This window comes from Myotis nattereri, assembly GCF_964212035.1.
Source record: "Myotis nattereri genome assembly, chromosome: 16".
Lineage (NCBI taxonomy): Eukaryota > Metazoa > Chordata > Mammalia > Chiroptera > Vespertilionidae > Myotis > Myotis nattereri.
The window spans coordinates 14,399,337-14,416,347 of NC_138091.1; the positions used below are offsets into that span (position 1 = coordinate 14,399,337).

The following is a 17,011-nucleotide window of genomic DNA, read 5'->3' on the forward strand; positions in this document are numbered from 1 at the left end:
TATCTGTGCCAAAGCATGATACGTAACAGTGAGCAGGTGAAACTTTCCCTCTGAGATCAGGAATGAGCTGAGGTTAGTCACTATTGATGCTTCTACTGAGCACTGTTCTAGCTGTTGTCCTAACCAGTATAAGGCAAGAAGAAGAAGGCTCAAAGATTGAGAAGAAAACATTAAAGTTCATTATTTATGGTGACATGACTGCATACATAGAAAATAAAAAAGAATCTAAAAAGTTATTTGTATAAGTGACCTTAACATGATTGCTAGATACTAGGTCAATATACAGTGGGGCCTTGACTTACGAGTTTAATTCGTTCCGAGACCGAGCTCGTTAAGGAGCTCATTAACTCAAATTACTCTATCAACTCAATGCAAAAAATCGGCCGAGAGACAGCTGGTATCTCAAAAAACTCGTTAGTCGGGACACTCATAAGTCAAGGCCCCACTGTACTAAAATCAACTGTACTTTTATCAGCAAGTAACAAAATAACAACACAAAGTTAACATTTATAGTAACATAAAAAAAAATTAACTCCCTAGGACTAAATCTAACAGAGATGCAAAATACCTCTACACAAAACTATTAAATATTATAGGAGAAATTAAAGACCTAAATATTAAAATAAGGAAAACCTAAATAATTATCCAGTGGCAGTATAGGCTAAAATCTATTACTGGCAAAAGGATAAATTAATGAAACAAAATAGAATCTAGAAAGCGATCCATCCATACACAGACCCTTGACTTATGACACAGTGGCGCGGCAGGTTAGCAAAGAAAGGCAGTCTTCAATGAACAGCGCTGGAGCAATTGAATAGCATAAGGGAAAAAAGTGAAACAACCCTCACCTTACAACTTTTACAAAAATCAATTCCAGGTGGATTATAGATCTAATGTGAAAGTAAAACCTAGAAAAGGTAACAATATTTTCCAGACCTCTGGGAAGTTTTCTTAAACAGGACACAAAAATCATTATGAAAAGATAAATTTTAACAATCACTTCAGTTCCTGAAATAATTATCTAAGACATCATTGAGTGGGAAAAGCTATTTGCAACACATGTAAACCAGGATTTGCATTAATATATAAATTCATAAAATCAGTAAGTTATAGTTCAGTATTTTAAAAAAAGGACCATACAAAAAATGATGTTTTACCAAATTCTATCTTTATACTTGTTTCCAATGTAATCTATAATTTTATTGGATTTTTACTTATGATAATTTTTGTGTCTTTATAGGAATCCAGTTGGTGGGAGAATTCAGTTGGTTGTTGCCACTGTAATTGCTCTTTTCCCATTTACTGCCTGGTTCTACATATATATTAACAAGGAGATGCGTTCCTCCTGGCCAACTCACTGCAAGACAGTCATTTAAATGAAATGAAGAATCCTGTTCTCAAAATGAGAATATTCAATTTTTATAAACATGGATTTTATTTTTTTAATCCCAGGAACCTTTTAAGGCCGACTACAGGGTTGGGTGGGACTAGTAAGAGACGGGGTCCGACACCTAGGGGTCACAGTGTAGTACAAAAGGCAGTTGAAAAAAAGTTAAGAAATATGAATTCTAACTCAGCTTCCTCACGATCTATGTGACTTGGGAAATATAAAAAACCTCCTGGTGGTTCTTTCTTTATCTATAAACCAGGATTAAAACTAGATCTACTTACAAAGTTGGAAGGATCAAACTAGATATTATGAGGGCACTCTGAAAATATAAATTGCTTACAAAGGGCTACTACGCATGATTAAAATACAGGGAAGCGGGGCTTGGTTAATATGACAGAAGTAGAGGTTCAAGAGGGGACTGTCTCCCTGACCTAATCTCATTACATTTAACTGTACAGTGCCATGAACTAAATGAGGACCCGGATAAAACAAATAAGCAAGCATGTCTTGGAAAGAAAGGAAAATTAGATCAAGGAATTTGGAACCAAAAAGGAAACAATATCAATTACACTGTAAATAAAAAATAAGACTGAAGTCTATACACATTTGAAAAAAATGAATTTCAAAAGTAACCCTGGGGTGAGACCATGTTAGAGCTGTCCTCTCCAATACCGCAGCCACCAGCCATGTGTGCACTGAGCACTTGAAATGTGTCTAGACGGAGGACATTTTCTTTTCCATTTTAATTTAAAAACTTATCAATTCAGCTATTAGAAAGCTTATAATGTCTGGAACACTTGTTTTAAGCATGCTTGGAGTAAGTATGTGAACCTACTGCAAATTTTATATCTAAAACTAGATCAAGTATTTCTAATGAAGTTAGTGTCCAATGCATGGGTTGAATTATAAAATATACACTAGATTTTAAAGACATAGTATAACAAATGTAAAATTTTTATATCGATTACATTTTGAAATATTTTAGATATATTGGGGTAAATAAAACGTATTGGAAGTTGATCTTATCTTTCTATTTACTGTTTTAACTTCTTTTTATTGCTTAAAATATTACAAATAGTACATTTGTCTTTTTATTTTTCCCCTTGACCTTCCCCCAGCCTCTATTTACTGTTTTAAATGTGACTGCTAAAATACTTTATTCATGAGGCTCGCATTATATTTCTGCTGGTCAATGCTGTTTATATGGCAACTTTTTCACATGGGCTACTCAAGACACCATTTCATGAGATGTAGGAAATATTTCAATCAAAAAGTATTAGCACCAATCATAACTCAGGAGAGTGAAAATGAGCCTGGTAGTTTGTCTCTATTCTTATAACCTTAAATACAATTTAAGTGTTCTATAAATGTTTGTTTAAGGAGGTATACATGTGTTTTATTTTACACAATGGCCTCTGGATAGTCAGAAATTCTTGATCAAGATTTAGATAAGGTAAAAGGGGAAAAAATCTAGTTGACATTAAAGTGATTAAAGTGAAATTTACTTTAAGGATTTCAGTGTTCCAATGTGCATTTAGTCTGTATAGCAGTTACGGCTTTTATACCTTTTTGTATAATTATTAAGGTCATACATGAGGAAATGGACTTACTTGCAAATTCTATATAGAACCTACCCATCCTCCAAGTCATGCTTGATTCTGTGCTTAAAAGTCAATAATGTTCCAATTTGAAAAAAAATGTCCAAGATACACGTTCATTTTATCTGCATCTCCCACATCACACTGAATATGAGTTTATAGCTCCTTTTAAATCTCCGTAAGTATATATAAGGAACTAACTTTTGGTAGAGTACTGCCTTTAGAAAAGAGCATTACTGAAATTACTTTTAAACTCTACTTTTCAATTGAAGCATTACCAGTAAGTTTAATATTTCTACTATCAAAACATGTCTTCTCACCCCCAATCGTCTCTCTTCCCACTGAGACTTTTGTACACCAGCCTCTCATCATCTACTGCCTGGGCTGAAGCACAAATCTAATCATATATGGCCCAGCTCAGGAGCTTGGGGTTCTCACACTGTGTGACAAGATTAAGTTTGAACTTTGGGCTGGTCATTCAAGGCTATTCTGCACACAGCCATAGCCTAACCTTTTCCTGTTTTATTACTCGGCACCTTTTGGTGAATCGTCGTATCATTACTTGCATCTCCTAAACTCAGCATATCCTTCAATGCCTCTGCTTATGCTATTCTGTTTACTTGAAATGCACTTCCACACCCATTTAAACCTTTCTTCTTTCTTCAAGTCATCCCTAATCCCTTCAAGCAATATGAAATTCCTGCTCCATATTCTTCACACTTGTATGTAGGGGTCTGTTTCCTCACCATTATACAGCTGGTTACTGCAGGGAGTACATCAGTCACCTCGGAGGTAGGCTGGATAATGCCCCTCAAAGATACCCAGGCCCTAATCTCCAGGACCTAGGAATGTTACCTTATATAGCAAAATGGAGCATGGCCCTAACAGCAGCTTGATCCCAGCCCAGTGAAAATAACTCTGACTTTTGACTCCAGAACTGTTAAGAGAACAAATATGTTACTTAGACCACCAAGTTTGTGGTAATTTGTCACCACAGCCATAGAAAACAAATAGACCTGTACTGCCTAGGTAAGGGGTTGGGCAGGCACACTCACGTTGATCAGCATTGGTTGATACCTTACTGTTTTTAAGCCCTTAATCAAACCTTCTCTACACTCCAAACAGTCCCCATTTGCCATATAGTGTTTCTGCAAATAAGCCTTAGCATGACAACTGAATTGAACACGTCCCATTTATCTACGAAGGGAGTTAAGGGTGAATTCATTTAGCTGCTGTCTATCCTCAGGCAGCTCTAGCTGGTGGCCCAAACAGACCCCAGAAACAGGCACACAGCTGCACTGGCCACATAACTTCTCTGAAGGCCCTTCTTATAGTCTCACACGAGAGGCACACATCACTTATGAGAATGAGAGCACCATTCATTCATTCACCTGTGGAGTAACATGACAGTTTTGGTCTACAAAATAGGAACACAAGCTTATAAAAATATATGATGGCTATTCTGAGCAAAAAAATGTCCAAAGCTCATTTGCACAGGATGGTTAAAAGGAAAAGCTTTACCTGAGCTGCTTTTTTATTATGAATTTTAAGTTATATAGCTAGTAAATGAGCATATTCTCCTCGTAAAAAATTTTTTAAAAGTCTCAGGTAAAGCGAAAATAAAGTCTGTTTTGAGGACTATACCCCACCCCACCCTGCCCGGTCTCCTCCCTGGTTCATTCATGGCACTTTGATTCATTTTCTTTCCAATTTTTAGCACTGGATATACATTCCAAAATGACTTCAGAATGTCTTATGAGCAAAACACACTGAAGCCATAAATACGTTTTGTTACACCAACAGAATACTAAACAATGAGACAGAGGAGTCAGGGGTGGGGTAACGGAGCGCAAACATAAAGCTAAGTCTCCTCTTTCAATATGGATAAAATAAATCAGACTAAAAGTGGAAAAGGTTTTTCCTTCCTGTAATTCATAATTCTGTCTGTAACTCGGCCGCTCCCTTTCAACATCATTTTGTCGGGATAGACATAAATCGTGCCAAAAGCCTGGCTGTCCGGAGCTGTTTCAATGACTCCTTCCACGTTGATGTGGTGCACACCAAAAGGATCCTCAGAGTAGCCACCATCGTGGGTGTGACCGGCGAAGAAACACACCACACACTCATGAGACCAAATGACTGCGAGGGCGTCTCTGTAATTCCAGGCCAGGCACACAGAGTCAGAGGCCTCTGGGTAAATGGGAAGATGACCTGTTAGTTAAAGAGAAGAGTTGTGAGCCAATTAGGATATACCACTTTCACCAAAATAAATGGCTAAAAACGAGTACTCAGGAAAACAATGTGCATTGCTCCTTCATTATGGGCTGAGACCAGCGAGAATTCACATACATGAAGAATGAAGTAATCTATAACCAGGAGTCTGGAGCATAAAGGAGGGTGAGATAGTTTACATGCAAGAGCAGAGGCCACAGCAGAGACAGAAGCCCTGCGAGTCCCAGGATGTACACACGTCAAGGGAGACAGAGGCATCCCGCACAGGGCAGTCTGCAAAGGCAGTAGAATCAGGCCAGCGCTGTGCTGGAGTCCAGCCTCCGACTTCTGAAAGTATAGACATGTTACATACACACACAGAGGTACTCTTACATAAAAGATAGCTTAGGGATGGACCAGTGAATAATATGTCATTTTTTCTAAACACTCAATGTTTTATAAAGAACTGATTTATGCCCCTTTAAACACCTCCAGGAGAACAAGGTAGTCATAGCCATTTTAGAGATGAGAAAACTAGGCGAAAGTGGGGAATATTCATACTGGGTCCCACAGGAGATATGTGGAAGTAGATGCCAAGACGTAAATGAGGCCACATCCTACATCAGGCCACATTTCACTCTGAAGGACAGATACAATAGCCCATTGGTCTTTGCTTCTTCCCACTAATTCTATTACTGTTTATTTTTATTCTGCTTAATATCTACTAGTTTTGTATAAAAAAGGGAGCTAATAGTGCACACCTGTCCGCACACATACACTCAGCTCCTCTTTAAGATGTGACAAGGATAGGGGAGGACTGTCAAGGGCGGGGGAAAAAAAAGGACACAAATGTAATACCCTTTGTAATACTTTAAGCAATAAAAAAAAAAAAAAAAAAAAAGATGTGCCAAGGGCTAAGGGTCCAAAGAGGCCATGTGACTTTCCAGATCTAGATGCCACACTGGAAGCACCTATCAAATCCCTGTAGCGCTGGACACAATTAGTTGCTCCCTTTTTCTGGAAACACCTGGCTCCCAGGACAGTACCAATCCTCCCAGTTCCCCTCCAACCTCAAGGCTACTGATTCTCACTCTCCTTTGCTGGCTCCTCATTTCCCCAGTATCTTATTAGAGTGCCTGAATGCTTGGTTTGTGGGCTTCACTTCTGTCTACACCTAAAGACTTGGCGATCTCTTAGCAATGTCCATAGTTTTAAATATCATCCGTATTCTTTCAACTGCCACATTTATACACCTAGCTCAAACCTCTATTCTGAATTTCAGATTCATTATACTCAACATCTCTGCTCATGTGTAACAGGCACCTGAAAGTTAATCTTTTCAACCTTCAACTCCTGAGCTCTCCACCCAAAGCCCCCTCCTGCTGCAGTGTTCCATATTCCAGCTAACAGCAATTCTGTCTTCCAACTTCATGGCCAGAACTCTAGAATTAGGCAAAATGACATGTGAGTAGCCAAAAGGGAAGTGTAAAAGCAAACAAAAAGAAAATTTCGATTAGTCATTTTAAACTTTGCTAAAGAAAACCCAAGGCACTGAGTTAAAGGTTTGTTCATCCAGTTTCTAAGCTTACAGGGAAACAGGAGAAATTTTAGAGACTGATAATGTAGATACGTGCGCTGACATAAACACAATGAGAAGACAGGATAGTGTGGGAAAGGGGCTGGGATACAAAACATGGACTCTCTAGCCTCAATTCTGTCAGGAGCTGAGGGATTTTAGCTATGTTGTTTAATCTCTTTTGGTTCAGTTTCTTTATCTTTAAAATTAAAAGGTGTGACTGTATGTTCTCTAGGTCCCTTTTAGCGCCAGTATTCTCTAAAGCAGGGGTGGGGAACGTCCAGCCCACAAAATCAGTTGGTCTGGCCCTGCCAAGGCATTAGGGGTGAGTTAATTAAATGTCTGACCAAATACAGCAGGCTAATGTTTGAGTTGATAATTTTGTATGGCCCGGGAATGATGTTATAAATATCCAAATGGCCCTTGGCAGAACAAAGGTTCCCCATGCCTCTAAAGTCACAAGTACAACTTAACAGCGAAGAAGAGACAAGTCAAGAAGTCTCAGTTTTTGAGACCACTCATTGTAAAGCCAAAATAGTGTCACATCATGCCAATAACCCCTGAGGGTCCCTTACATTTTCCAAGCCTTGAATGATATTTGATGGTAGCAGAAACACCCTTAACTCCATCTACATGTTTTTACTACATCAATGAAAGGTAATAAGTAAAAACTATATTGATAGAAACCTCATTTTATATCAATTACCTGAGCAGCCTATCATTTTCTTCACAATTTCATTTGATGCAATACTGAGAAAACTGCAGTTTGTAGGTTCGACATATGCCCAATCAAAGCTCACAGATGTAAGCGCCAGAATGGCATTCTGTCCTTGTGACCCTTAGTCCATGTTCTTATCCATTACGCCACATCAATTTGATCCCTAAAACAAGGGATATAATCTCAGCCCCCAACCAAGTATACCAGCCACAATGCAAATCCCAAGTCAGTTCTTTGTATATACATACATGTGCACACAGCCAATGCATGTACTGTAAGCACCTCCAGATTCCTAAATCTCTGATGGCAGTATGTCTGTCAAAAACGATTCTAAATGAAAACAATAATCACGTAAGTGCTCACTGTCAGTTGTATCTCTAACACTTGTCCCTGTTACATCGGCTTTGCTTTCATCCAGGCAGCAGGGCCAGAGGTGTGGTAGGGGACCTAGACTGAATTTTTCATTTAAATATTACTATGTAAATTGATCGCATTTGGAGAAATTCTACTATGAAACCTAAAAAGCCAATTCACAGGCTCTAGAATTTGGCAAGATGTTTTTGTTACTTTACATTCAATTCTTCCCTGACTCGACCTTAAATGTTAATCTCATACTTAGATTGTTTTTAAATTTAAACTAAGCATTCATTTTACTGAAAGAGGATATCACATGTTATTAGTATGCTTTAAAATCTAATTTCCCATTCTCTAAAATGCTAGTATACACAAATCATTTAAATACTTACTCACGATCACCACCTTTTCTTGGTTTGTGTCAGAGAATGTAAGGACTTCATTCAACCAGTTCAGTTGTTCTTGGCTGAATCCTCCATTAAACTGGACAAACTGAGGCTCAGAAAGTCCTAAAATAAATTCTGTAAGTTAGAGCCACCAAATACAATTTTCTCATCATTAGGGCATTTTAACTTAGCTAATATGGGTAACTTATACTTCTCTTTAGGAACATTTGGCAGCAACCGACTTAACACAGGAAACCACAAGAATTTAGAATATACAAATAAATCACACTGTACCAGTGTCTTGCTTCTAGTCTTGACACTCCTCTGTTTATTTCACTAGCTTCCTGTTACACTGAAAATAAATTAGACTCTTAACTGTCCACAGGGCTCCTGCAAAATCATCCTGCACACTGGCCCTTCCTGCGTTCAAGAATGCCAGCCTTAACTATGCTTAGTGCCTCTGCATTTGTTTATCCCTCTGTCACAAATACTCTGCCCAAGGTTGACTCCCTCCTGTCATTTAGATTTCAGCTTAAATGTTTTCTCCTTGGAAAGGCTATCTCTGACCACCTAAACTAAATCAGTCCTCTCAGTCATACTTCATTTTCTTGGTAGGATATATCATTGTGGAAATAATTTGTTACAATTTCATTTATTATTTGTCCTATTTTTCTTGTTCCTTCCACTCTACCCATTAAAAAAGTGATATTGTCAATACTGCTTACAGTCCTAAATAGCTAAGCTCTAGAAAAAGTGCTCAGCCCAGAACAATCATTCAGATATTTAAATAAATCTTCAACCAACACAGCAACCAATCCATGTGCCATGGGGCTTGTGAGAAATCCTGACCCTGAACAACAGTGACAATATACTTTTACCTTAGTCATCCATCTTCCTGCCGAATAAAAGGTAGCTGAAGAATTTAAAGACAATGTATTAGACTCTCAGCTCAAAGGAATAATTCACCTTGAGGACTATTCAATTCCATATTTGGATTGTGCTCCTTCAGCATCTTCAGACACTGCTGGTATTTTGGAGAGGACTGGTCCACGCCCAAGACACTCAAGTCATAAGAATCGAGTAAAATGAACCGGAATTTAGGGAATGGAACAAAATGGTAAGCGTAAAAACTCCCCGTAGGCACAGTTTCCGGATGGTGTTCAATCTGGTCTTCTAGAAACTTTGTGTTCAGTTTAGAGTTTGTTAAATAGTCTCTGCTGAAGTTATAGAATTCATGATTTCCCCACGTGTGATGAACTGGGACTTTAAGCCTTTTGAACACGTTCATAACAAGTTCTAGTGACTTTTCTGATGCTTTATACTGCGCATTGTAGCCATCAATGATATCTCCAAGCTGAAGGACACAACAGGGTGGACTGCTTTCTCTGTTCCAGTGTTCAATAGCACCCTGCAAGTGAAGGAGACTGTGTCTGTAGTATCTTCTTCTGGTTCCTTGGTAATTATAGCCATCTTCTAAGTTAGCATATTGAATATCTGCTATAACTCCAAAGGAGAAGAGATGTTCTGAACTCTCACTTACGGCTCCAGGACTGGGCTTGTCATCCATAACCTCTGAACAGATTTCTAAATAAAGTATAAAAGATAACTCAGTTATAAACATCTTAATCTTCTAAATGGTAAAGTGGATATTAAACTTAATAGTTGACTCACTAGGTAGCTTGGTATAGACCAGGGGTGGGCAAACTTTTTGACTCGAGGGCCACAATGGGTTCTTAAACTGGACCGGAGGGCTGGAACAAAAGCATGGATGGAGTGTTTGTGTGAACTAATATAAATTCAAAGTAAACATCATTACATAAAAGGGTACGGTCTTTTTTTTTTTTAGTTTTATTCATTTCAAATGGGCCGAATCCGGCCCGCGGGCCGTAGTTTGCCCACGGCTGGTATAGACTCTATAGAGGAAAGTGCCTGGGCTTTAGAGTCTTAGGTCCAAATTACCAAGATCTTGAAATGCTTCAGTTTTCTTATCTGTAAAATAGAGAATAACCTGTATTCTTTAGAAGGGTATTAATTTACAAGAGTATTATTCTATTAATGAATAGGCATTCTAATTCTAGGCAAGTCAAAATCAAATCTGGAATAATCTGTAATTTTTACAAAATATACTAATTTTAAACAGGCACCTTCTTCTAATAATTCTATAAAAATTTCAGGATTTTTTGCAAGTCATACATTATATTCATTCATTGTACTTTATTAAATTCCTGCTGTGGGTTATTTTGTGTCTTTGTTGGTGGGTAAGTTTCTCATATTTTTTATCTGGGATAAAAGGGTAAAGATATGAGAATAATAATTTTAAACAAAAAAATCTGGCACAAAAACTATGTATGACATTGATGTGACTATTTTCACTTAAAAATTTTTTTTAAATATATTTTTATTGATTTCAGAGAGGAAGGGTGACAGAGCTAGAAACAGCAATGATAAGAGAGTCATTGATTGGCTGTCTCCTGCACGCTCCACACTAGGGATTGAGCCAGCAACCCGGGCATGTGCCCTGACCAGGAATCAAACCATGATCTCCTGGTTCATAGGTTGACACTCAACCACTGAGCCATGCCAGCGGGACTATTTTCACTTATGAGAGTAGGGGGTCTTGGTTCTTCAATAGTTGGATATTAATTTCAAACCGCTTTTTAAAAGCTGAATATGAACTCCCCTTCCTTACAACAAAACGGATATGTGAAATTCTAATTGTCAGTGTTCCTATCAGAGGTGGAGGTGACAACCCCACAACTGGCAGTAAAGGCCAGACTTCAATTTGACTAATTTGAGAATTAGGGGCTTCTTTTCATTCTACAACGATCTGACGCACCCAATTATGAGCTTCAGCTACTTTCCTTTCTTCCCTAATCTGGTTGGGTATAATTATTCCAAAAACAGGTAAAACAGCACCAGAAAAAGAGATGGAGACCCTAAAACATGGCCTGTGTTCTTACGCTGGGTTTTTTCATTTGCTCATTTTTCCTGCAGTCCCCATTTGAAAACCCCACCAGATAGCAAGTCAGTCTATAAGTGTGAGGGTGGGTAGATGAGATAATCTGATTTGGAAGGCAAAGAACTCAGGTACAATTATAATAAGTACAAAACTCACCTAAGTCAGTTGAAAAGCTCTAGTTCTAATAGATTTCAAATATTTACGATTCCAAGTACAGATTAATAGAAGAATCAAATTAAAAGATAATTTAGCAAAAGTATCAGTGGAACATTATTACCAAAGCTTAAGAGAAAACATTCTGGGAGTGCTTTTGTCCCTTGTCAAATGCGCTTATTTTTAACTTTAAACTTAGAGCCTTTAAGGCAATAATAAGTACTTGTGTAACTCTTAGAGGACATTTAGCCCCTGTTAATTTCATCTTCTTTCCAGTAGATAGCTGTTATTTCTGCCTGCCTAGCATCCATTTCCTGTTCTTGTAACAGCACCACAATATCTCTTTAGGTATCTACGTAATTCCTCAATCTTACTTCATGTGGTTTGAGAGGCAGACACATGACCCAGGGTTGGCCTATAAAAGCCATTCCCTACTTGTCAGAGGTAGGCATATAACCTAAGCTGGGCCAAGGGTCAGCCCTGGGACTTTTGTTGGAACTATGAGCAAAATTATTAGAACTTCTTCTACTAAGTTGATAACTAAGACTGGAACTGCTGGGGGAAAATTAACTAAGAAATCTGACTGACAGAAAGAAGTAGGTAGAGTCCTGGGACTATTCGTTGAATACCTGGATCCACCTGTTCCTGCCAGAACTAATATTGGCCATTGAGTTATATCAGCCAAGAAATTCTCCTTTGAGCTTAAAGTCAAAGTGAATTGGCTTTACTTTTCTATCATGTGATTCCAATCAGACACATCTTCCTGGGACACAGTTCAGGTTAGGGATAAAGTAAGATTCGCCAACTTTTTAAAGTGAAGCAACATGGAAAGAACCAGCAAGGACCATACACTTCCAAAGACCAATGTGTTCTGGAGTAGAAAAGAGATCAAAATACTGAATGCATATAGCTTTGAAAAATAAGGTCATGGCCCTAGCTGGTCTGGCTCAGTGGGTAGAGCGTTAGCCTGCAGACTGAAGGGTTCTGGGTTCAATGCCAGTCAAGGGCACATGCCTGGGTTTCGGGCTTGATCCCCAGTAGGGGGCGTACAGGAGACAGCCCATCAATGACTCACTCTCATCATTGATGTTTCTCTCTCCCCCCCTCCTCTCTGAAATCAATAAAAATATATTTAAAAAAAATAAGGTTATGTTATCAGTACAAAATTGAAAGACTCAGAAAGGTGAAGAATAAGAGGTTAGGCAAAGATAATCCCAGAAAAATCAAATATAAGAGAACAGAGGTTACTCCTTTGACGTTGCATTAGGTAGAACTCAGGCCAGAAATGATTAAAGAGGGAGACACAAATAAGGCTACAAGCTGCAAGCTCAATGAAGATGTACTATTGGATACATGGGTATTATGACAACTTTGATTTTTAAAAAACGTCTTAGGACGGTCAATAAGACTTGGAAACATTAATAAGACTTAAAACCTCTCTTAGTTGAAGATAGATCAAGTAGACAAAAATTTTATAAGGCTATTGAAGACCTAAATAATACAACCAAAAGGTGGATCTCATTATCGTGTATTACATATGAAAGAATACACCTTCTTTGCAAATGCACATGTAACACTGAAGAAAAATGATCATTTGTTGACATATAAAGAAAATTCCCTCAAATTAAAAAATAATAAAAATAAGAATAAGGTTATGGCCCTGGCAGAATTGCTCAGCTGGTTGGGCACCAAAAACATTGTAGGCTCGATCCCAGATCAGGGCACATACTGCATAGATGTTTCTCCCTCTCTCTCTAAAACCAAGAAATATGCCCTGGCCGGTTTTGGCCAGTGGTTGGAGCACTGGCCCGTGGACCAAAGGGTCGAGGGTTCGAGTCCCAGTCAAGTGCAAGCACCTTGGTGCAGGTTCCCCAGTCCTGGTGGGGGCAGGTGCGGGAGGCAACAATTGATGTATCTCTCTCACAAAAATGTCTGTCTGGCTCTATCTTTGTCTCTCTCTTCCCCTCCTACCTCCCACCTCCCACCTCCCTCCCACTTTTTCTAGACATTAATGGAAAAAATATCCCAGGGTGAGGATTAAAAATAATAATAATAAATAGTATCAATAAATATATCCTCAGGCAAGAATAAAAAAAATAACAAGGTTATGGATAGGATACATGCGATTTTATTACATAAAGAAATTACTTAAAAAGACAGAAACTTTAATTTCCATACTGTGATCTCTTCAGGGAAAGATATGAGGCAAGAGGAAAGAACACAAGCACTTTCAAGGAATGACAATTAGGATCACAAGTGAGTAAGGCAGGGAAGAGAACCCATGGGCAGGAAGCAGACTCTCCTGATTAGTTCAAAGTCTTAGATCATGACTCAGGGAGCTTAGAGCAGTCCCCTAGACAGAGGACAAAATTCAGACACCTCCAGGGGCGAGAGTTAGAATTAATAAGATTCATCAATTAATTCCAGGGACTTTTTCAAAATATCCCCCTGCTTCACCAAACACAAAAAACATGGGTGAGGAGAGGATGATAATTGTAGAAGCTAGCAATGGGTACATGAGGTTTATTCGCTCTATGTGTTTTTAAATGTCTACAATACAAAGTTTTAAATAGCATTCAAAATTTTAGAGCAGCGGTTCTCATCCTGTGGGTTGCAACCCCTTTGGGGGTCGAACGACCCTTTCACAGGGGTCGCCTAAGGCCATTGGAAAACACATATTGAATATATAATTACATATTGTTCTTGTGATTAATCACTATGCTTTAATTATGTTCAATTTGTAACAATGAAAATACATCCTGCATATCAGGTATTTACATTACGACTCATAACAGTAGCAAAATTACAGTTATGAAGTAGCAACAAAAATAATTTTATGGTTGGGGGTCACCACAACATGAGGAACTGTATTAAAGGGTCGCGGCATTAGGAAGGTTGAGAACCACTGGTTTAGAGAAAATAAAGTCTGGAAGAATTAGAATAACCAAGGGAATAATTTGCTTTTGAAAAGAAAGGAAAATACCAAGTTTTTGTTCTGCAAGTTTTGCCTGCACCATATGCTAAGTTTTCAAAGTTTTTTGTTCTTGTTCTTTACTGATTTCAGAAAGGAGAGGAGAGGAAGAGACAGCAGCGTTAATGACGAGAGACAAGCACTGATTGGCTGCCTCCCACACGCTCCCCACGGGGACATTTAGGAGAAAACTTCCCAGCAAAATAACCCTCATCAGTTGATGTGAGATTCAACTGAGTTATAATACACAGTAGTTTACTTTGTAAATCATAAAGCACTATTAAGACTATTATTATTTTTTAAAAAATACATATTTTATTGATTTTTTTACAGAGAAGAAGGGAGAGAGATAGAGAGTTGGAAACATCGATGAGAGAGAAACATCGATCAGCTGCCTCCTGCACACCCCCTACTAGGGATGTGCCCGGCAACCAAGGTACATGTCCTTGACCGGAATCGAACCTGGGACCTTTCAGTCCGCAGGCCGATGCTCTATCCACCGAGCCAAACGGCTAGGGCTAGAATATTATTTTTTAATTACATATTTGAAAGGATGTCTGCCTGGTCAACCTCAAAATACCTGAAACTTTTTACAGAACAGAAAATGCAGAAAACTTTGCAAGTTTTTCTCAAGAAGTCGCGGTGCAGGATAAGCAGCCAGCATTTTGTGAAAATCACAGCAGGCATCAATGATTTTTAGGAACAAGAAAGAAATACATAGAGATGCTTAACTGCTGAAAACTTGCTCCGAGAGGATACTAATAAAACTTCTGTAATAATCAGGTCTGGCAGAAGGCTGAAGTTCCTTAACCATCTGGTGGAGAAAAACAGCCTGACACTGAAAAGAATATTTCCTTTATTCTACTGTCAGAGATAAAGGGGAGGGGTGACAAATCCAGAAACTAGTGAGAGCCTGTGATAAGAGGAACTGCTCCAACAGAGAGATGCTGAAAGCCTGAGCCAGAAGAGTGTGACCGAGTGTGGGTGAGCCAAGTTGTGATTGCACAGTCCATGGGGTAGGCGGCTGTGGAAAGAGGGGGGGGGGGGGGGGCCTTGAAATGTAACTGTGCTAAATATTGCAGTCATGGCAAAACTGAGGCAGAAATGTTTGTGGCTAGACACCCGGGGTAGATGTGTGAACCGGAGATGAGAATAAAGTTCCAGGGCCGGGAAGGTTTTCCGAAAGTTAGGCCTAGCGGTCCTGGTCAAAACAGTCTACAGCAAGGACAGCGTTTGGTCAGCATCGTCAGATGATTCTTTGTGTCCGCTCTTCCAAGAAAAGTATTGAAATGGAAAGAAAATAAATTAAAAAAAAACCCCACCTCGTTTGGGGATCTTGGTGGTTTGATGATAAGTGATAGGTTTACACTAGATAATGCTTTAGGTAGCTTTTAACACTAAAGTTCCATAGGTCCATGAATCAGGCGCGGAGGTGTTACGCTTAGCAATTCTTCCGAAGGACAGCGACACAGCACCTACTTTGAGTCAAGAGCTGTCTCAGAAACTAATAGTTTACTTAACATTATAAATTTAATATGAAGAGGCTGTATAAAAATGCTCTGGTCAACGAAGGCGAGGCGATGGAAAGAATCACCCTGGTAAACACAACTGAAGTGACCAGCTGGCAACACACCGCACTCCATTCCAACGTACATGACGCGTGTGTCATCAATGAGCCTCCAACTGAAAAGGACGGACAGCAACTTCATCCGCTCATTGCCCGAATAAGCAAAGTGCTTTTGTGGCTTTCTGTCCATTTGAGGGGAAATTTCTCCTTGGGCAAACCAATACACAGACATATGAGGGTAAAGAAATATTACTACCCACAGGCAACTCCAAGACAGAAAATTTAATTTGATTTAAAAGGGCCCTCACCAGTTTGGCTCAGTGGATGGAGCGTCGGCCTGCGGACTGAAGGGTCCCAGGTTCGATTCCGGTCAAGGGCATGTACCTGGGTTGCGGACACATCCCCAGTAGGAGGTGTGCAGGAGGCAGCTGATCGGTATTTCTCTCATCGATGTTTCTAACTCTCTATCCCTCTCCCTTCCTCTCTATAAAAAATCAATAAAATATCTTTTTTTAAAAAATGGATTTGAAGTGCTGAGCAAATACTGACTTTGAGCAGAAATTCAAGAAAATTCCCGTTCAACTTTGGAATAAAAAAACACATGGGTGATGCCAGACTACAACCAACGGAGCACACGTGGCCCAGGAAACCCCAGCTCAGCGCCCCGCGCGCCGGGCACCGGGAAAGCCACGCGGGAGTGGGGTCTGCAGCGGAGGAGGAAGATGAGAGGGCGACTTCTCCCTTTTTCTGCGTTTTGCGAATCCACCAGGGAAGCCGGGAGGGGAGGGGTTCCGATCACAGACGCGGAGACAAAGGCAGACGAAACGAATGCGAGTCCAGCTTTCGGAAGGAACGACTATGGGGCCGCGGCCCCTCCGCCCCAGACGAGACACCCGCCCAAACCTTCCGCCGCGGAACGGAAGGGGCAGGGGGGTCGCCGGGGGCTTTTGAAGAAACTGGGGCCGAGGGAGAAAGTTAAGGGGCCGGGTGTGACGCAGCACAGCTCCCTCGCCCTGCGCCGCTGTGTGTGATCAGGCTCCAGGAGAGCCGGGCGCGCCGGGCATCAGTCCTCCTGACTCGCCCTCGCCACTCCGACCACAGACATCCATCATCCTTATGGGCAACAGT

The 17,011-nt window shown here is 39.8% G+C and overlaps 2 protein-coding genes across 3 annotated transcripts in view; one reads left to right on the forward strand and one right to left on the reverse strand.

Moving 5' to 3' along the window:
* The window catches only part of TMEM220 (transmembrane protein 220), a gene marked incomplete at its 5' end in the record, with an annotated part of 47,723 nt that overhangs the window by 15,981 nt on the left and 14,731 nt on the right, over positions 1 to 17,011 (forward strand). The window contains one exon of one of the 2 annotated variants that reach the window (XM_081108757.1): positions 1,241 to 2,422. The exons of the other annotated variant lie outside the window; for it this stretch is intronic. Within the exon in view, the coding sequence (XP_080964883.1) occupies positions 1,241 to 1,376 (136 nt within the window). The 3' untranslated portion in view covers positions 1,377 to 2,422. Of the gene's footprint in view, positions 1 to 1,240; positions 2,423 to 17,011 lie in introns of those variants that run through there. 2 annotated transcript variants of the gene reach the window in all.
* ADPRM (ADP-ribose/CDP-alcohol diphosphatase, manganese dependent) lies at positions 2,449 to 9,914 on the reverse strand. The gene is made up of 4 exons (XM_081108755.1): positions 9,905 to 9,914; positions 9,200 to 9,817; positions 8,240 to 8,356; positions 2,449 to 5,199 (listed from the first exon to the last, which is right to left on the reverse strand). Exons 2-4 carry the CDS (start codon positions 9,798 to 9,800, stop codon positions 4,883 to 4,885), a joined length of 1,035 nt encoding a protein of 344 aa, XP_080964881.1. The 5' UTR covers positions 9,801 to 9,817; positions 9,905 to 9,914; the 3' UTR covers positions 2,449 to 4,882.